This window comes from Lissotriton vulgaris, chromosome 2_1 (genome assembly GCF_964263255.1).
Source record: "Lissotriton vulgaris chromosome 2_1, aLisVul1.2, whole genome shotgun sequence".
Classification (NCBI taxonomy): domain Eukaryota; kingdom Metazoa; phylum Chordata; class Amphibia; order Caudata; family Salamandridae; genus Lissotriton; species Lissotriton vulgaris.
The window spans coordinates 614,804,173-614,825,706 of NC_141687.1; the positions used below are offsets into that span (position 1 = coordinate 614,804,173).

At 46.6% G+C, this 21,534-nt stretch overlaps 1 protein-coding gene across 3 annotated transcripts in view; it reads left to right on the top strand.

Annotated features, from left to right (window-relative positions):
- TXLNA (taxilin alpha) overlaps positions 1-21,534 on the top strand; it is a 174,214-nt gene that overhangs the window by 16,539 nt on the left and 136,141 nt on the right. For all 3 annotated transcript variants that reach the window (XM_086955664.1, XM_086955665.1, XM_086955667.1), the window contains exon 2: positions 13,512-13,708. In XM_086955664.1, coding sequence (XP_086811790.1) covers positions 13,543-13,708 — 166 coding nt within the window. In that variant the 5' untranslated portion in view covers positions 13,512-13,542. The remainder of the gene's footprint in view (positions 1-13,511; positions 13,709-21,534) is intronic.

Consider the following 21,534-nt stretch of genomic DNA (forward strand, 5'->3'; position numbering starts at 1 on the left):
ACATTTCCCATCCAAAGGGGCACTCGCCAGGGCTGCCCCCTCTCGCCGTTCCTATTTGCAGTCGCAATGAAGCCCCTGGCCTCCCTCGCCCGTCGAGACCCCTCATCCGAGGTTGGGACCCGCATCAGATCGACAAGATCGCCCTGTACGCCGATGACGTCCTCCTTTTCCTGGTGGACCCAGAGAGCTCCGGCTCAAGATGCTTGGAAAACCCTCTCTGCCTTTGAACGGGTCTCAGGCCTCAGGCTCAACCTGGCGAAATCCACACTGGTCCCCCTACACCCATCCCGGACTTGCTTCGATTGGCAAACAACCATTCCCCTGCACAGGCAGTCATACAAGTACTTGGGGGTGTGGGTCGCCCTCCTTCCAGAACTCGAATGGGCCCTGAACATCACGCCCCTGGTCACCAGGGCCAAGGCGGACCTCAGGAAATGGCAATCTCTCCCTCTCAACCCACTTGGCAGGAGTGCTCTTTTTAAAATGATGGCCCTCCACCGTTTTTTATACATTTTACAAAATATTACCCTTCATCTCCCAGGAAGTTGGTTTCGGGAAATAGCCAGTGCCCTCACCCTGTTTTTGTGGGGAGGCCACGAATGTCCCTGGCACATTGCCGCATACTTCCCTACGATGGGGGCATGGGGTAACCAATCTTCACCTCTACTACCTGTCCACGAGGCTCATCGTGATCTATGACTGGTTCGCGGGCGGCCTTACAAGTCTCTGTCGTCTTTCTCTCGATTGTACTTTATCTAAGTAATGTGCCTGAATTCGCTACCACTGTATCTCGTGCTTTGTTCTAAAAAAAAAAAAACGAAAAAAAAAAACTTGATTATCAAAAAAAAAAAACAGATGTTCTATCTCCCACCAGCTTATAAAACTGCTTATATGTTGATTCAGATGAAAAATCGCCACAACGCATAATGTCCTGGGTGTTAGAACCCAACATATAAGATTTAGAAGCCATGGCACCTCACACAGAATGTGCACCAAACATTTGAGTGTCAATACCTGCTTCTTGAATAACATATCGAAGCCATCTGGCTATCTTAGCAGCAGACGCAGGCTTAAAGCGTTTTTGCAACGTAGTTAAAAGGTGGGTAGAACCCTCTGGTCTCAGAGAACGAGTACATTCCTCATAGGTTTTTAAAAATTGCACAACACATAACTTGTCATTGCTAGGAAAAGCATTATAATCCATATGTCTTGATAGTCTTTGTGCGTCCTGTGATAGTAAAGCAAACTCCTTCCGGAGTAAATACTCTCCCTGTAATGTCTAGAGCCCACACATCCGATGAACGCTGACAAGATGACAAACATAAAAGCATAGCCAATTTGGCAAATAATTGCTTTCTAGATAGAAGCTTGTTTGCTGGCCAACTATTAAAAAGGGAAATGACCAAGGAAACATCCCATAAACCTGAATACTTAGGTTCAATAGGATTAGCCACTAGAATGCCCTTAAGGAGTTTACATATAATTGGGTGCATACCAACTGATTTCCCATCTACCTGACAATGGCCTGCAGAAATGGCAGATCTAAAGTTGTTCACAGAATGATAAGCCAAGCCTTCGGCTGCCTTATCTGAAAGGAAATTTACAATGTGGGGTAAGCCTGCCCCCACGGGATCCACGTGCCGTTCCTGGCACCAACCCACCCATCCTTTCCAGGCTGAAGAGTATTGTTTCCTAGTTGCAGGAACCCAAGCCCGTTTGAAGAATGCTGCAGCTGTGTCTGAAAATCCCGGCATTTCCCACTGTTGCCGAAAGCCGCCATGCCATCAGTGACAGTCGCCCGAGAGGATCAACCGATGTTGTTCCTTTTGAGGGCCAAGGAGTAGTGGCTCCGACCACGGAAGCATCCTGGGGCGATCGCAGCTTATCTCTAGCAACACCGGGAAGCAAGGCTGCGATCGCCACAGGGGCGTCACTAGAATCACCTCCGCTTGTTGCTTGAAAATGTGTGATGTCACTCTGGGAATCATAAGGAAAGGTGGAAACGCATAATTCAACGCTCCTGACCAATCCTGAAGGAAGACATCCGTGGCCTTCGCTGCTGGGTCCGGTCTCCAGCTGAAGAAACTGGGAAGTTGCGGATTCAGCCTGGAAGCAAACTGGTCTGTCTGGCAAAGAGCCCAAAGTTCTTGCAACCACTGAAATCTGTCCTGTAGTAATTTCCAATCGCTGTAATCCCTGAGGTGTTTGGAATTACAGTCCACTATCCGGTTGGACTGACCCGGGATGTCCTCCGCTATTACCGTGATCTTACGAATCCGGCAATTGTGCCAAAAGTCCATGGCAATTTTTAATAGTAGGGACGATCTTGTGCCTCCCAAATTGTTGATGTACCTCACCGCTGAAATGGTGTCCATCCTGAGAAGGATACAACATGAGGTCTGCTTGCGAGATAGTGTCCGAATCGCAAAGGAACCAGCTAGGAGTTCCAGACAATTGAAATGTGATAGTTCTTGGGGAGACCACCTTCCGCCTGTGGAAATGTCTCCGCAGCGTGCTCCCCAACCCCAGCGGCTGGTGTCTGAGTCCATGGTAAACTCGGGCTGTGAGACGAATATCGCTCTGCTGTTCCACGCTTCCCTGTGGCCCAGCCACCACTACATCTCCTCTCTCACTTCCTGTGACACCGGGACCAGATCAGTGTAAGACGGAGCTTTCTGGAGATGTTGGATTTTCAGCCTCTGCAAGGCTCTGTAATGCAGAGGTCCCGGGTAGATCGCTTGAATGGAGGATGCTAGTAATCCCACTACTCTGGCAATGACTCTGAGAGAGACCACCTGCTTGTTGAGGATTGCCATAATCTCCTTCTTGAGGTCCTTTAATTTCGTTTTGGGGCGACTCAATTGGACCGCCTGGGAGTCTATCGCGAAACCCAGAAAATGTATTGTTTGCGTCGGGCAAAGAGCCACTTGGGATGGTTGGTTACAAACCCCAGACTCTGCAACAGAGACCTTGTCATTTGGAGGTGTTGTGAAGCTAACTCTGGACTCTGTGCCATAATTAGGATGTCGTCCAGATAAATAACCATGCAAACCCCCTGCTCTCGCAGGTGAACCACAACCGGCTTCATCACCTTGGTGAAGCACCAAGGAGCCGAGGAAAGCCTGAAAGGAAGGGTCAAAAACTCGAACCATCGATTTCTCCATTGAAATTGAAGGAAGCGTCGATGTGGTGGAAAAATGGGAATGGATAGGTAGGGATCTTTGGGATCTCCATCTTGAAATGCTTGTAAATAGATATTGATTGAACTCTCTCAGAATCAGGACCAGCCTGTGGCCACCGCCCTTCTTCTGAACTAAGAAGAAATTGCTGCAAAAGCCACGAGGCCTGTTGTTGCATGGTGATATCACGTGCTTTCGCAGCAATTCGGTTATTTTGTTGTCTATAAAAATACACTCTTGTTGGGAATAATGGAGTGGTCTGGGACGTGTGTCCTGAAGGGGTGTTCCATAGAACTCCAGATGGAACCTCTGAACAGTTTGAATTACCCACGCATCCTGTGTCAGATTTCGATAATTGTGAACAAAGAATTGTGTTTGAAAGCCCCCCATCCCCAATGGTAACGGAGACATATCTGTTACGATTACCTGTAGAATTTTGAGCCTTGAAGCCTGCTCTGGTCCCACCTCCGTAGATACGCCATCTGTTGAATCGGCGACGTGTGATATAGAAGGTGCCCCCTCTTGTTGAATCCCACTCTCCTCTGCCGCGACCATAGTCTCCTCTGGGGGGACCTTGATTACAGAAACGGCCTGACGAGCGTCCCCTGCCTCGTCCGACCCTGTTGAAAAGGACTTGCTGGAAGTCCAGCTTAATGCCAGATTGCGTTTTGTCAAGCGATGTAAATGTTGCCACATACTTTGACACATCCTTTACAAAGCGGTCTCCGAAGAGATTGCCATCAGAGAGGGGTCCTGACTCTGCGGATGCCAGATTGGTGAGATTCGAATCCATGCGAATAAGCAAGGATTTTTGCCTTTCAGTGGAAATAGCGCAATTGGCGTTACCAAGAACGCAGATTGCCCTTGGTGTCCATCTTGCGAAGATTTGCGGGTCCACCCGAGTAGCCGCCTCCTTGGCCACCAGAGCCATTTCTAAGATCTTTGCCAAAGGCCCAACAACGTCGAGGAGCTTGTCTTGACATCCCTGCCAGGCGCAGTCGATCCCCTTCTTGGGATCCTTTGCAAACTTCTACAGAAATGTGAGAAGACTAATGTCGATCTCTGGTGTTTCAGCCACCTTCTCTGTCAGATCGGGTCAAGGGCACACTGACCGGAGCCGATTGCGAACTTCCTTGTCAAACCCGTTGCGAAGGTTCTCGTGTAAATATTCGGTATCTTCCGGGGCCCAGTCAGAAGAGCAGGGATGCACAATGTCACTAGGAATGAAGGTAAATGGAGTATTTGTTAGAATATCGGGAGTTGATGAAGCCATTTTCTTAGCTTTCTTCCTGGGAGGGGCCTCCTCATCGGTTGTGGTAGTGTCAGTGTTGGTGGTGTCTTTCTCCGCATGCACCATTTGTTTGCTCTTTGCCTTGCCACCTGTGGAATACACATCATCCCCAGCCGGAGTTTGGGGTAGTGAACCTAACACATTAGCATGTGGCCATTGACTCTCTTTCGCAGCACTTTGATCCGGAGGGTTATCAAGCTTGGGTTTGTCTGTACCGAACCCATGGCGTTTGGCAAAACTTTCAAGCTGTTTAGTAATTGGTTTTAATGCAGCCGCCAATGCTTGTTGCACAGTGTTTGGTACTGTGCTCTCTATAGCCTTGTTCACTGAGGATTGGACAGAGGCCTCCAGAGCCTCTCTACAATGCTGTCCTCGAGGACAGTCTCCTGCTGTCCCCCATAATAAACTTCCTCCTCATCATTTTCGTACCTCACCCACTCTTCCATCTTAGAGAAATAATGAAGTGGTGATGATGTAATATATGTATATATTCAAGTACTGGAGGAGTAATTGGGGGGGCAAGCCCATTAGCACACAATAACATTAATTTCAATAGAGTACCAAGCCCCCTCAGCAAAGCTGTAGTCAGGTTGTTGGAGCCTTTAGTAGGCGTAGGAGCCAAAATGAATTTATAAGGAGCGTGTGCCACTCCCACAAGGTGATGTCTCTTACTGCCGATCAGGCGTCCAGCTCTGGCAAACTCTCCGCCTAAAAGCGGTAAATCTCTTATTTAGGACGATCGCGAGGTGCGCAGCCCAACGCCAGCCCAAATTGAGCCCAATGGGCCCAATTGGGCTGGGCCTGTCGGCTGTGAACCACACGGCTCCTGCAGTGTTGTCAGGCGATGAGGGGATCTCAGGACACCAGCGCGCGTCACTCGCGACCAAAAAGACAGTCAAAGCAACCACAAAAGCGGTCAGGTACGCCCGCGCTGGACAGCGCTAATTTCAGAGGCTAAAGCGCAGTAGCGTTGTCAACCAGGACATAGACCCGTCTCTGCGTGCGTTCCCCAATTTGCACAACAAGGCAACAGAACATTACAAAAAACGCTCACAATGCTTAATAAGAAATAATAAGCATAATACATTAGCTAATAATGAAATCCGCTACAAACTCCGCGCTACAAGCACAATAAGCTTAATAAGAACAATCAAGTAAATCCATATATAGCGAGGTAATACTTAACTCTGCTGTGAGGAGCAAAGAAAGAGGATGATGGGACTGTGTTGATGGCTCTTATTGGGGGTTAAGAGGGCGTGACTGATGCAAAGCATTATGGACAATGTCGTTTTGTTACTAATTGAAATTTCATTCGCTGCTGTGATTACAGTAAAAGAAAGAGAAAGCATAATATGAATCCTCCGGTCCTGTAATAGAATACAGGGGCGTGACTTACTGCAGCATGACAGAAAGTGGGGTTGGATGTTGTTGGTTCAATTATAGGTTTGTCATCACTTTTCTGATTTGCAATATTAATAGTTCACTGTTATAATTGGGTATGGGTGTCCTATCCACCCCATTAATTAAATTATTGCAGTAAATATTTCATAGGGTACTGTTCGAGCTGACAGCTTTTTGTGTGGTCTTCCCCCAACCTTGATGTCAAGGCAGATAAACATGGAAGAATGTGATTGGAATCGCTGCATGGAATAAACCGTGTGATTCAAAACTGAAGAACTGATGGCGATGTTCCCACTGCTCATACCAGAAACGGTACGAAAGGGGTGGTGATGGACGGAGCATCTGAATCAATCAAACACTCACACCCAGTCAAAAGATCTGGGTTTAATCCATCACCGTTCTTTAGCCTACTCTGCCACCCCAGTTCAGACATGGCTATATGCAAATCAGTCTGACCCCGTGCCTCACGTCTGAGCATACCCTGCCACACTTATGGCGTGCCGTGAGATGCGAGTGTTTGATTGATTCAGATGCTCCGTCCATCGGGAATTTTAGGTCCTCTTCGGTAACCCTGTCAAAGGGAGTCCCCCAGGGCTTATGTTTGAGCCCAACTCTTTTTAATACCTATGTGGCTCCCTTGGTAGAACTATTTAGAAGCAGCGGATTCATCCCCGTTTCATACGCGGATGATACCCAACTGCTGTTTCCATTTGAAAAATTCACGCCGGTGGTGAAAAGGGCATTCTCCATTGGAATGGGAACAATTTCCAAGTGGATGAAGAATAATTATCTTCAGTGTAACGTAGGAAAGACCGAGATCATGCTATTTGGAGAGGCCAAGTTATCGTGGCCACCGGATTGGTGGCCATCGGATATGGGTATATCGCCTCCTCCTAAAACGGACATTAAAAACCTAGGGGTCCGCTTGGAACAGACTCTGACAATGAAAGCCCATGCTGCCCAAACTGCTGGAGCCTGTTTCCATATATTGAGAATGTTACGTCGAATTTTGTCCTTATTACCGCACTCTGCACATAAGACCATAACCCAGGCACTTGTATTGAGTCGACTGGAACACTGCAATGGTTTATTACTAGCAGCCAATGAATCAGCCTTAGACAGACTACAGGTCGTGCTGAACATGGCGGCCAGGCTGATTTTGAATGCCCCGGTAAGATCAGCCTCCAAGCCATTGCTCCAGCAATTACATTGGCTGCCCATTCGGAAACGGGTGCAGTTTAAAATCCATTGTACCATTCACAAGGCATTGTTGAACCAAGGCCCAAAATATATGAAAGATAAATTTCATATATATGTCCCCACACGGTCTTTGCGTTCGGTAGCCAAACACCTATTCAATGTACCAAGACTAAAACGGACCAGACAGGGTGGTAAAGCCCTTTCTGTGCTTGGCCCCAGTAATTGGAATAAGCTACCAGCTCAGCTCTGCTTAAGTGCGGAGCATTCTGCCTTTAGGAAACAATTAAAAACTTATCTTTTCAGCGCCTGAGCAATAATTCCCTCTGATAATACATTTCCCAGCGCGAAGATACTCCTCCGGGAGTCGATTCTGGCGATTTATAAGTAAATAAATAAATTAATTTAAAATTAATTTAAAACAATTGCGGTAATCCCCAAACCTGGTAAGGATCCGCAATTCTGTGGCTCCTACAGACCCATTGCGCTTCTTAATTTGGATGCCAAGCTTTATTCGGCAATCTTACGGCACGTCTGGAAAACCTGATGCCAGATTTAATCCATCCTGACCAATCTGGCTTTATAAAGGGGAGGCAAACACATGACAATTTTCGGCGTACAGTCCATCTGATCGAGAAAGCTTCTAAAGCTAGGACTCCCGCAGTTTTAGTGGTGCTTGATGCGAAAAAAGCTTTTGATCGGGTGGACTGGGCTTTCTTTTTTTTTTACCATGCGGAAATTCGGGGTTGGGGATACTTTTCTTAACACGGTGAAAGCCAACTACCACCATCCCACCTCCTGTGTGTTGGTAAACGGGTGCTCCTTCTTCCCTTTTGCTCTGAGCAGGGGCACACGACAGGGGTGCCCCCTTTTGCCCCTCTTGTTTGCCCTTAGTATCGAACCCCTGGCGGTCCAGTTTCCGTCCAATGATGAGATCCGGGGCATTCCCTTTGGAGGTACTCAGCATAAGGCCTCTTTTTTTGCCGTTGACATTCTCGTTTCGCTTGCGAACCCGGTGACTTCGTTGCAGGCGGTGCAAAGTGAACTACACTGCTTTGAGCAGGTAGCTGGGTTTATGGTAAACTTCACAAAATCTTTTATACTTAATCTTACCCTTCCTCCTACTGAGACGCTTCGCTTGAAACGCCGAACGTCTTTTCAATGGGTTAAACACTCTCTCCTCTATTTGGGGGTACATCTCACGGCACGGCTGGGTGATCTGTATATAGCGAAATACCATCCTCTGCTGACCCAACTCCAGCAAGACCTTAAACGCTGGTCGCCGCTCTACCTTTCTTGGCTGGGACGCATTAACGCAATAAAAATGTCGGATCTACCTACATTTTTATATTTTTTCCAAGATCGCCCTATTGAATTGGACAGTATTATGTTACCGAGTCTTCGCACTCTGATCACTAAATACATCTGGCAAGGGGGGAGGGCGCACCTGCCCCATCATGTCCTTAGACGCCCTCGTGATAAGGGAGGACTGGCCCTACCTGACTTTACTTTGTACTATCAAGCTGCTCAGTTACGGGTATTAGCTTAATGGTCGGCCAGGGAATCAGACGCGCTGTAATAGGGCGTTATAAATGGGATGTTTTGTGGAAGCCCAGGAGAGATCGTCCGTCCAATGCATATCTTAGCACCCCCACCCGCACAACACTTATCATTTTGGACAAGGTTGCAAAAAGGGAGGGCTGGAGCTCATTTCCTTCACCTTACTGGCCCATTCATTTCAATCCAGCATTTCCCCCGGCGGTTCATGAGGGGCCCTTTGACAGTTGGAGGGAGGGGATTGCCTCAAAGTATCTGATCTATTCCTTTATGGGGAGGTTTTAACGTTTTATGAGAGTAGAAAGGATTTAGCGCTCCCCCAGAGTGAGCTCTACCACTATCTGCAACTCAAGCATTGGGTTACGTCGCCCCACATTGGGGAGGCGGCTACTAGAGATCTTACAGAGATAGAGAAGTTTGTGGCCATTGGGGCAGGCTCCGTGAAAGACGCTATCTCTGCCTTCTATGAGATGCTGCTCCACACCCTCCACTCCCCACGGGCACGTTACATGACTTTCTGGTAACAAGTTCTAGGTAGGGACATATCAGATAGCGAATGGCTCACATATGGAGGGACATTGCCAAACACAACAGGTCCATGGCTCTCCGAGAAGCACACTATAAAACATTACATGATTGGTACCTCTAGCCTACTAAGCTCCAATGAATTTTCCCGGACACCTCCGATCTCTGTTGGCGGGGATGTGGGCTGCAGGGGGACTGTAGGCATATATGGTGGGATTGCCCTAAGATTCGACCATTCTGGGATGAAATTTTCTCATATCAAATACATTTTGGGCTATCTAATCACGGTTTCTTTTGACTTTGCTCTTCTTGGAATTAGAGACCCCAACCTGATCAGGCAATCTAAGACTGACAAAGCAATTCTGTGGACGTGTCTGGGTGCAGCCAAGCTCACTATTGCCGCTTCAAGTAAGAAGACAGATACACCGGCGACCCCACTGTGGCATGCCAGATTGTGGAGGATACTTTCTATGAAACGTCTTGCGGACATTTTTTGGGACAATTACGAAGACTTTGTGCTCAGTTGGGGTCCTCTGGTAGCCTTTGTCTCAAGGTCGGCCTGCGGCGGTTTGTCCGCTGACGGTGCGGGCCATGCACCTCTTCCAATTATAGGTCTTCCTTCTGTCACTGTGCATCTTTAGGCCTCTAAGATATATTCTAGATTTGCCTTCACTTCATGCACTAGTCAATCTGCCATGTCAAATCTTGCCTCCTATGTTTTGCTTTTCTTCTTTTTTCCGTTATACTTTAGTCACCACCGGGCGGGGGGATGGGGGAGGGTGTTTGTTTTTGGAGTGGGGAAGTTCTATGTGCTTTAACTTAGCATCATTTACTCGAACAGTGATGTGGCAGGCCTAGGGATCGTGTGAAGCTGAACCCGCCATAGCTGTCTGTATTGCAATCCCGAATCCTGCACGTATTTGGGTGCCCTTGTGGTAATTACCCTCTGTGTTATGCTTTATTTGATGCTCAATAAAAAGGAATTTTGAGGAAAAAAAATATTTCAAACCTTGAATTGCAACTAAATCATAAGCCATCTTGGTCCCTAACAGAAAGAAACAGAAGCTACTATAGCCTGCAATCAAGGTCAAATTATTTAGAACTCAAACAATATAACTAAGATGAATGCAGGACGCACGTCACTGCAGCTTCAACATTCACTAGAAGAAAGAAGTCCCATTCATACATTCTAAGAGATAATTTCAGATGTGGTTTATGAGATGCAGAGGAGGTGGGTACATCCAAAAAGAAAGAAAAGGACGTATCATTAAAAATTCAAAGGAAGTTATACTTTCTAAAAAGTTGAACAGGCTCCTTCGCCACCAGTTTTTTTTTTCTCTTTTCACTCACAAGGGGCAAATACATTCAAGCTTTGCAAAGGAAAAGGAGGAAATTTCGCTTTGTAAGCAATACAAATATATATTGGATAAGAACTGGGTATATTTGCAGCAAGCAGTCGTACAAAAAAGACAGTAAAATGTTTTGGAAGCTTATCTCTAAATTTATAAGCAGTGGAAAAAAAATCTGCTATGATACCCATCCCTCAGTTGGAATGGATTAACTACTTTTCTGAATTGTACGCAATTAACTCTGCCTCGATGAACTGTGAGAAGCTCCTAAAGTCATCTCACTAGCTTGATTGGCATATAATACCTCCAAAGGAAAAACAGATTGGGATGTGTATATAAGAAAGCAAGATCTTCCTCAGTGATGGTTCCTCATACGGTTCCCATTAAGGTATTACAGTGACCCAGAAGGCTGGAGTAGACCTTTTACCCCCTTTTTAGGTCTTGCCTAGCGACTCAGCGCATTCGCTGTTCGCCTTGGCGAGACCTATAGTTGTTCGTTTGGTGGACTAAGGGAGACAGGACATGTGCACACGTACAGGCGGACAGAAGATGTGCACGCATACGGGTCATGTGTACGCGTGCACATCTCCTGTCCCTCCTTGTCTCCTGCTCGCTGTACCTGTGCGGACAGGAGATGTGCACGTGGAGACAGCTTGTTGCCTTTGCTGACGTTCCATCTTTTCTCATAAGTTTGGGATCTTTTGGACAAGGCATTCATTTCTCTATAGATTTTCTCTGCCTTAACAAAGCTCTCCAATAGAAGGCTTTCATCCAAATGCATACACTTTACATTTCTTGAAACTGTTAAATGTTGTTCATCTAATATTTCGTAAAGGCGATTTCTAATAGTGAACTGCATCTGAGCACATTTACAGTACGCAAGTAAAAACACACAAAGCGCGCTTGTAGCGAAGTTATTTTATGCAGGATTGACATCACAGCCGCCATACGCTTTTGGTGTCATCTTCATATAGATCTCAAGAGAACTGCGTTTTAAGCAATCTCGCATGTGAATAGACAGTAAAAATCCAATTCCTTAGTTTGTCATATCGTAAATTAACTAAAAACAGATCGTACTGCTTTGTCTACGGGCTAGAAAATAAATGAAATAACCCAAAAAAAGTCTCCGCTGCAGTACTCCAGATGTGAACGTGCCAACTTTTGAGGTGGTTAGCGCCTTAGCTGCATGCATCAGTGCTAGACTGGAACTGCAATAATATCGCAAAGGATGACGGTGACCTAGGGACTTGTCAACCTGCCAGTGTGTTGACGGCTGGGATGCAGTATTAAATGTTTCAACAGCTTTCACTCTTCCTTCATTATCACGCTCCAGACTGCTTCCGCCCCTGTCTGTGGAGAACAGACTTACAACAATTCATAAATACTGCATGCAGAGTTCTTTTCTCACGTGTATCAGCCACTCCAACTCCGCGCACATGAAGCAATTACAGACAAACAGCATAAAGTGCAGATTTGCATTAAGACACACTGTGAGAAGATTATTTCCACGAGTCCAAAGAGAAAAGTCTCGCCCTCTCCTACCTCGCAGCCCGGGGTGGTGAGGTTGATTTTGTGCAGCGGCAGCCCACGCACTGTGTGCTTTGAGCTGTGTGTAGTGGATCTGAGCACTGATGGACGAGCACAGGTGCTTCAGCCCATGTGGAGAGGAGGCAGCCCCAAAAAACTTACCTTACTGGGTTCTGAGTCCTGCGCCTCCTCAGCTCCTGGCAGTGGCGAGGTCCCAACATGAAGCAGCCACAGGCAGCCTCCCTCCCCTCCCCTTGGTCAATAACAGTGCTGCAATGGCAGCATTGTGATTGGTGAGGCGTAGCGGAGAGCGCACCAGCCGGGCCATTTTCTCTATGTAGGCTGCATGCTGGCATTGTTAATGACAAGGCCTTTTATTTATGTTTTGGTTTTTGAAACCTCATTAAAACGCATTGTCATTTACAATGCCAATAGCTTAAACTTGCGTAAATGCGAGAACTTTTGCATTGCAAATGCTTGTTCTCCCACTGCTACGCAACAGGGCAAATTCCAAGCTCTTGGACAGGAAGTGTAGTAGTCCTTTACAGCAAAAAGGTTCCTGTCTCCCTCCCTGTAACTATCGTCAAGTGCCCTACTTGATGAAACAGGGAAGATTTTTACTTCAAGTGTTTTGGATCACCTCAAGGAAAAAGCATACTTAAAGAGCGTTATACCGTTAGTCCAGGCGGGTTTCAGACCCAAACACACTGTGACTGATAATTTCACAATAGTACAACCTGTTATCGACAAGTATGTGGTGCCTAAGTCAGAGGTTGTATACTATGTGTTTGTCAACTTCTCTACTGCAATTGAAGGGGTCGATAGACCTATACTATGGAGGAAACCAGTGAGACTGGGGATCCGTAGTGACTTATCAAGGCGTTATTATTGCACTTCATACATCCACTTGGTGCAGTTTTAATGGAAGGGAACAAGGGACTGATTTCTAAGATTTTAACACAAGATGGTTTGAAGCAGGGATGTGTTTTAGCTCCACTTTTGTTCTAGATATTTCTTAGTAATTTACCTACCTGTTTTATTAACATTAGCAACTTCCTCCACAAAGTACACTCCAAAATGTGTACTTTTTAATGTACGCTGAATATGTGGGCATTTTTGACCTCACACCTACTTGTCTTCAGTGTAATCTGGATGTCCATTTTGAGTTTGCAGAGGATAATTTCTTGAAAATAAATGTTTCAAAGATTAAGGTGGGACCTTTTATAGGAAAAAGGCGGTACTGTCCTTTTAATTGGAGGTTGGGTGAAACGCCAGTGGAGGTGGTAACAACATTAATATACTTAGGGAAGGTGTTCTCCCAGACCCTAGAACGTACCTCTCCTTTTCCCCACATAGGCCTCAAGGCAGCAGCTCACATAGGCGCCTTAAAAATGTTTATTACTCTTCGGACAGGTGACCTATTTGCAGTACTCATTTAGTCTTTTATAAGCAGTAAGTAGTAAACTCTGTCTTATCTTTATCCAGTCATTAGTTGGTGTTGATCAGCTGCGTCCAGATGAAGAATCAGGAGATGGAAATTATGACAGACCTGTCACCAAGTGAAATTAGCCTTGTAGGCACAGCATCACTGCCAGATGGGGATGAGGCTTTGCACCTGTCTGTTGGTGGTCCTGCTCAGAGGCCCGGGAGCCCAAGGATAGAGTCGCAACTTGAATGCACTGGTGAGTCCATTTTGATTTAAGGTAGTTTGTATGCAACCCTTAACGATGTAAGGTTTCTATCGCACCTAGAAAATGATAATTTGACTCCATGTATACTTTTGATATCCTCTCAGTAGTATTGCAATCGTTGAAAGAGCAGACTGTTAGTAACATGCCTTCCACTCTAGGCTGGTGGGGGGTCTAGTAAGATATGGTATGGAAAGGAGTTGTACTTTTGGCTCTGTGAACAAATGACAAGATCAAGCTAGTTAATGGTAAAATAATTTGTATTATACGCCATTCCAAGGTAGGGCTTTTAAACTCAAAACTCAAACTGGCAGATCTAGTCCTCCAATGCTTGATTAGGAAATGTGGCAAGACCATAGCACCGGTGTGCATGACTTAATTCAACCGAAAAGAATGCTTAATATTGCCACTATCAATAACATTTTATTTGATAAATCTGAAGAAGATACAGACTTAGTACCAAGTTCAAGAAACAGGATCTTATTCTAACAGGCTATGCGTATTCTGATATTCATCACCCCAAAGATCCCTACTTTAAGTACAGCAGTGATTTTTAATAAAGCCTGGATTAAACCCATGAACACGTTTTATAAATTGGCTATCCCTGGTAATGAGCGAAACATGATTACTTGTGAACCACCAAGATTTAAATAAATTCACTATGGGTGTCTATGTAATGAAGGCAAAGTATCTGAAGGCGGAGCATTTTGAATTAATAAAGTCTATGCTTAAGTCTGGAGTCAATTCTCAATTACACTCCTGTCCCTGCGATCCTCGACTCATTCCTTACTTATGGATATTACCGTCTCCCTGACAGTAAAAAGAACAGAGGAATGCAGAGACCCCTAACCCCACCCCTTCCCACCGGGAGTACTCAACCATGTCTTGCCCAGCATTCCTCTTGTTCTTTTTTTTCTGTCCTCGACAGGAATGGGATGAAGTGCTAAATGCTGTCTCTCCTGCTTCTGGTCCCCGTCTGGCTGCTTGGCGGTTCTGGACGGGGTGGGTCTTGGGTGCCTTCCTCCCTGTTGCTGTGTGCTGCTTCTGGTCCCCGTCTGGCTGCTGGGCGGTCCTGGACGGGGTCGGTCTTGGGTGCCTTCTTCCCTGTTGCTGGGTGCTGCTTCTGCTTCTGGTCCCCGTCTGGCTGCTGGGCTGTTATGGACGGTATTGGTCTTGGGTGCCTCCTCGCCTGCTGGGCTTGCTGGGAGGCACAAATGTTGCTGGCAGGCCCTTTGAGGCTGGTGTGCCGATCCTCCCGATCATTTCTAGGTTATGGTGGTGCATCTTCCTGATGGCAGGGCAGGTGGAAGACGCGCTGTAGTAGCTGGATTGCTGCTCGGGCTGTATTGTTGGTGCCCCTGGAGTGCCCGGCAGCCAGTGTGGAACTGGATGTCCTGCTGCCCAGGCACTGGGGCTGGTGAAGCACGCCTGGGCTGGCTGATGGAGATTATGTTAGCTCCCAGGGGTGAGTACCGCATTGCGGTTTTAATCCTTTCCTTCTGGTGCGAGGGGCTGTAGCTCCGAGACCGGGTTCTGTGCCATTGGGGTTCACAAGCCCTACTAGTGCAGAGGTTTGGGTCCCTTCACAGGCGGCTATTGTGTCAGAGGATCGTCTTACGGATTAGACTTCTCTGGCAATTTCTTCTTACGTATTCATCAATGTGAGTTTGCACGCATGTTTTCTGTTGGGCTCTTGGTCCGATTTGGGGGTGGGGGTCTTAGCCTTGTTTGGGTTGCTCCCTCTGCACTGGCTGAGCATATAAACGTCTGCCCTTGGATGCCTGGCTTCTTGAGGGCTGTGCTGGTGCTGCCCAGTATGGTTGTTTCCCTGCTGCCCAGGCACTGGAGCTAGTGGTGCGTGCCTGGGCTGGCTGGTGGGGGCGTTTGTGTGGTGGACGTTGTGGTCAGCCAGCTCATGGGTGTGGGCCGTGTTTGGGTTTCCTCTGCTTTTCAGTTTTCGCTCCCACTTGGGGGTGGGGCCCTATTGTCCCCCTTTGCCGGGCTGTGCCTCTTCTCTGTCCTTGCTCTGCGGGCTTCCTTGGGTTACGGGCGGCTAGGGGACTGAGCTCAGGGTGCTCCTGGTGTGCTTGGTTGCTGTTAGGCCGGATTTAGCTTTGCCCTGGCGCTCTTGCTTGGGGCACACATGGGCTGTCTGGTGAGCCTGTCCTTTTGGCGACTGTGTTGTCTGGGGTCTGCCGTCCCTGGTTATGTCCGTGTGGCAGTTTTTCTTCCCCCTCCTTTGCGTCTGGGGTCTTTTTTAGGTCGAGCAGACCTACCCTCAATGCGTGAGCATTGAAGGTGTCTGCTTCAGACCTATTGTGGCCCATATTTAGGAATGTGGACAGCTATCAGACGCGCGCTTTGACAATGTCAGATTTCACCTCGGCAGCGCGCGTCTGAGCTGCGCTTGCGCGGAGCAAAGCCCTTACACAGACACAGGCAGCCCCCACCCCTCTGCATGCACGCACGCACACACACACAGGCGCCCGCATGCACACGCAGGCACACGGCACACATACAGGCACACGGCATAATTATATGCTATGTAATTACACTGCACTCAATGCAACATACACTCTAAATATTACCACTCAGTGCCACATAATTACACATCACACAATTACACTCTATTGAATACAACATACACTCCTCAGAATACCACTCAGTGCCACATAATTACACTCAACATAATTACACTCTACTCAATGCAACCTAAATACACTCCACATAATACCACTCAGTGCCACATAATTATAAGCTACATAATTACACTACACTCAATGCAACATACATTCCAAATACCACTCAGTGCCAGATAATTACACACCACATAATTACACTCTACTGAATGCAACACACACTCCACACAATTAGAAGAACTTTTATTCAAGTATTATTTATTTATTTATTTATATATTTCTTTATTTCGGCCAGTTGGCCATAAAAGACACACATATATACATAATAAAACAGAGGATCATAGCAATATACATACACCAATACTTTAAAAACATTTGACTTTTTAAAATACGGTACAAAATTAATTTTCAGCATCCTCATTTAAACACATTTCATTTGTCGGCTGGAGTTTGAGCTTATACAAAAGACCTACTCAAAGCATCTGACCAAGTTTCCTACGAACAATATACACAGAGTAGAGGAACCTACTGATACTGAATACAATAAACTGGGCTGTATTAGTTTTTATAATCCTATATGCTACAAGGCAAGATCTAGTTCCTAGGAGAGTGCACATGGATTTTAGCCATCTCTTTCGAGCTTTCGAATACGCTTTGCATATAAACAACATGTGGACCTCATTCTCCGTACAGGAATCTGAGCACATAGAACATTTCCCACTTTTGCCATTCAGACATTCCAATTTTTTTCTTTGACCAGCGTTCTATATTGGAGTTCAACATAAGGTTCCCATACCTGAATTTCAAAAAAAGAGACTTCGCAACAGGTGGCTCTATTTCGTCCAAAAAGGATTTAAAGTGGGGCTCATCTTTGAAGGATAGGAAATCTTGGATTAAGGACCCAGTTCTACTTTCATGTACAAGCCTATTAGTCATATAGGACCAGAAGGCTCGTTTTACTATGGACTTGGCAAAGGCCGGTAGATTATCTGGATTCTCCCACAGCGGGTACAAGCCCAGGATTGAGAACCATTTTTTAATATGCCCAAGCCATAGGATAGAATGGAAGGAGTCTAGATCCAGTAATTCTCGAAGGCTGTTTCTATATTCAAGCAATTCAGGGGTAGACCATATCCTTATCCAAAATAATAATGGTCTTATGATGATGAAATAATCAGTTCTTTTAAAATTCAAATCAAATTGGAGGGGAATTAATGGTGTACTATTAGGGACCCTTACAATAGCTCTCATAAATTTATTATCCAGGCCCTGGAAACTATCCCTGGCCCAAGGTCCCCATATCTCAGCCCCATACAAGGCGGCAGATTGAATTTTAAATTTAAAAAGTTCAAGAACAGGGGTTACACTCTTGCTTGTACTAATTATTAAAAAAATTAAAAGCCATATTTATTTTTAATATCAATGCATCTAATTCACGTAAATACAACACATATTGCATTACGAATGCTATAGGTGTCACATTTGCGAAAGTTAAAACTATTGGCATTGTAAATGACAAAGCTATTGATTTTGCTATTTTCAAAACCAACACATAAATAACAAAACTGTCATTTACAATACCAATAGCTCAAACTTTCCTAATGCGAGACCTATTGCATTGCAAATGCTTGTTGTTTGGTATGTCGTGGAGTCTCTGGCTTCCGTTCCGGTCTCTGTTTTCAGTTGCAGGGTTTCTGTCTGCTGTGTCACTGTTGTGTCTGAATTTGGGTCGCTGCGGGGTTGGTGGGGTCGTGACACTTTTTGCTTGGGGCTTGGTCTTGCCGTTTGGACTTTGTCACTTTGGGTTCGTGCACGCATTCCTGCTGGTTTTCTCCGGCCGGTGCGTGGTGGTTCAGGGGCTAGTTTTGTGCCTCTGGTGGCTCCGGGCTCTGGTCTTCCTGGATTTTGGTGGCACTGCTGTTGTTTTGTCTCCTTGTGTCTGGTTGCTGCCCGGTCTCTCTTCCGTCCTCTGCCCCCTAGGTGAGCTGGGCGCCTGTGTGCCCTTTGGGCTCCTTTCTTCCTCGGGCTGGGATGTTGCCACTGGTCTTCCAGTCTGGCACTGGGGCCTTGGCTCTGCCACTGTTGTCCTGGCCTCGCTGTGCCTTTGTTTGGACCCTCATTGGCCTGTGTCGGGTCGGTTTGGCGGTGCCTTCTCTGCCCCTGTCTCCTTGTTGGGGGCATCATGGTTGTGGGGGACTTGCTTTCAGTAGGTGTCTGGCTCGTTCCTTTGTGGCCTTGGAGCCTTAGGGGTCGCCATTTGGGGGCCAGCCTGTGGCCCTTTTCTGGCTTTTTATTCTCTGGTCTATTTGTGCCTTTCTTGAGTGTGGGTTTTTCGGGCCCTTGGTGGACGGCGGTTTTGTGCTTGGCGTAGCTGGAGTCCGATCCTGCCCCCTTGCGTTTTTTTTCTCTGGCCTCTACTCTGCACCTGCCTCTGCCCTGGCTTCCTGTTGCTTTTTGTTCCCTTTGCGGCCTGGTTGGTGCTGGTTCGGTGCCTTTCGCTCTGTCCTCGTGGTTGGAGGTTCCGTGTTTGTGGCTGTTGGTCCTGTGCCACTCCTTCAGGGTCTATGGGGGCGCCATTTTGGTTGCCTCCGGTCTTTGGTGGCCTGTCTGTTCCGTCAGATGACTTCTCGGGGGGGGGCCTGTGGTGACTTTTGCAGTGCTGAGCTGTGGGCCTTCCTGTTTTTCTCTCCTGTTCTTGTGGCCCCTTGGCGGCTGGTCTTCCACTCGCTTGGGTGGTTTCTTGGTGTTGTCATTTGTCTTCCAGGCTGATTGGTCGTCTGGTTGTTCGTTGGAGGTTTTCCTCCCTTCCTGGTCCCTGGATTCCTCTTCGGTGGCTTTGCCTTCTCCGGATCTGTTTTTTCGCTTGGGTCGATTTCCCCACCCTCCCACCCCCCTCACCCCCGGGGTGTGTGTTTGTGGGTGTCGTTCTTGGTGTGTGTTGTTTGGGGCGGAGTCTGACCTGTTTAGTCTTTGAGTTTCCCATGTCTTGGTGGCCTTGGGGGTTTTGCCATGCTTCTCTCTTGGTGCTGTGCCCTGGTCTTGGTCTGCTGGTGGCTGTCCCTTGAATTTCGTTGGGCGGGGCCCTGTTGTTGACCTTGTTCTTGTTGGGGGGGTTGTCTTTGCTTGGTTCTGTCCTCTGGTTCTCCCCCTGCTGTTTCCTGCCTGGGCGGGGCCTGTGCTTCTGGCTGCCTGGTTCTTCTGGTTGGTCTGTGGGCGGCTGGTGTTCTGGTTATTATAAGAATTATTCCCTAGGATGTCAGATCTCATCTGCTGGAATGAATCAACATCTGCAATAGTATTTTTAAAAGGCAGAAATAGATTTCTGTAAAGGTATGTTCACAATGTACCATAGTCTAGCTCTGGTTCCTGTGGTTGGGAAGAACATTTATAGTGGAAACAAGACTCTATTATTCATTTGTGGCCTAATGCATATTATTAGAAACTGTTGAGAGTGGAAGCTGTCAAAAGTGATACTGCCATGGTTAGTCTTCATTATAAGTGAGCTGGATAGGGAAACTCAAGCTATGATTAGACTTGGAGGAAAGAGAAGGTTAAATATTTGAACTTAATATGAATCACTATGACTTCTGCCAAGACTTTTTGCTCATGCCCTCAACTTTTTGATAAGGCGAGGAAAGAGGGATATTCAAGATTTTTCTCAAATAATATGGAGAGCAGCGAAGATGGACATTGGTGAATCTGAATACATCTCATCTGAGGATTTACTTAGCCATCCACCTCAAAATCCTTGGAAAATGGCCAGGACGGGAACTCTGATACACCGCTTCTTTGGTCTAGGCAAGGCGGTAGTAGCCACAAAAAAAAAAAATTATATATATATATTTCATTTCCGCAGCTAATCATCATCGATTGAATCAGATTCGGGAGGCACAGCGGGGCTCATAACACCATTGTCTTTATTCGTTGAACATCAGGGCATGACTCGTTTCGGAGGGTTTCCTTTATCAAACGCCCTCAATGTCCCAGTGCCTCTGTTGCACACAGTCCCCTTTTCCATGTCTTTTATGCTCTCAAACACTAAAGTAGTGTGGGGCACGTCAAAAACGTGGCGCGGAGTCGTCGTGTTTCCTCAAGTGTACTTAATTTCCCAGCAGGCAGCATTTCTAACCTGCTGTCGGCGGCTCAGTTATCGGCGTGTTTTTCCTTTTCCCCATTGAAAGGCCGATAAGCTACGAGTTCTGGTGAGGGCTGGGGTATTAGTTCTGGGCTGTGATGGTGTGTTCGTCCCGCATTCACAACCTTACAGTGTCTTTGGCCACAGCGTCGGGGATACCAGTAAAGTAGCGGTTCCCTCCATAAAGTATGGACTGTCCGATTGACAGCGTCACTCTGTTGCCTTAGTACCGCAAGGCGGTCCAAGAGTCTCCGTGCATGCCAACGACTCCCGGAACACTTAAGGAAGTGCCTACCCAGCGCTCCGCCGCTTCAAGCCGCCTCACGCCAAATATTTCTGCAGCTAATCATCATCGATTGAATCAGATTCGGGAGGCACAGCGGGGCTCATAACACCATCGTCTTTATTCGGTGAACATCAGGGCATGACGCGTTTCGGAGGGTTTTCTTTATCAAACACCCTCAATGTCCCAGTGCCTCTGTTGCACACAGTCCCCTTTTCCATGTCTTTTATGCTCTCAAACACTAAAGTAGTGTGGGGCACCTCAAAAACGTGGCACGGAGTCGGCGTGTTTCCATATATATATATTACACACCAAAGGTTACAGGGGCGTTCTAGTTAGGTTCACATTTCACTGGAACAAAACCATTGACATTCACCAGTCATAGTTACCTGCGCTAACTATAACGTGGGCCCATGCAGTGCACTGCTTATGACCTCACATATTACATCACTCATGACATAGTCTCAGAACGAGATCAGGAGGGTTCACAGAATATATATATATATATATATATATATATATATATATATATATATATATATATATATATAATATTTGTAATATTCATTAATATCTCCAAAACGATTTAGCGATTTACACCAATTTACAAAAGGCCAATTTCCGGATCCACAGCCACCTTTCTGCCAAATTTGGTGGAATTTTGTTCATTCGTTCGGGCTGTAGTTGTGTCTAAAATTCCCATGGCAATTAACATGGGACTCTCACGCCCCAAAAATCACCGGGGCACTTAATTTTTTTTTTT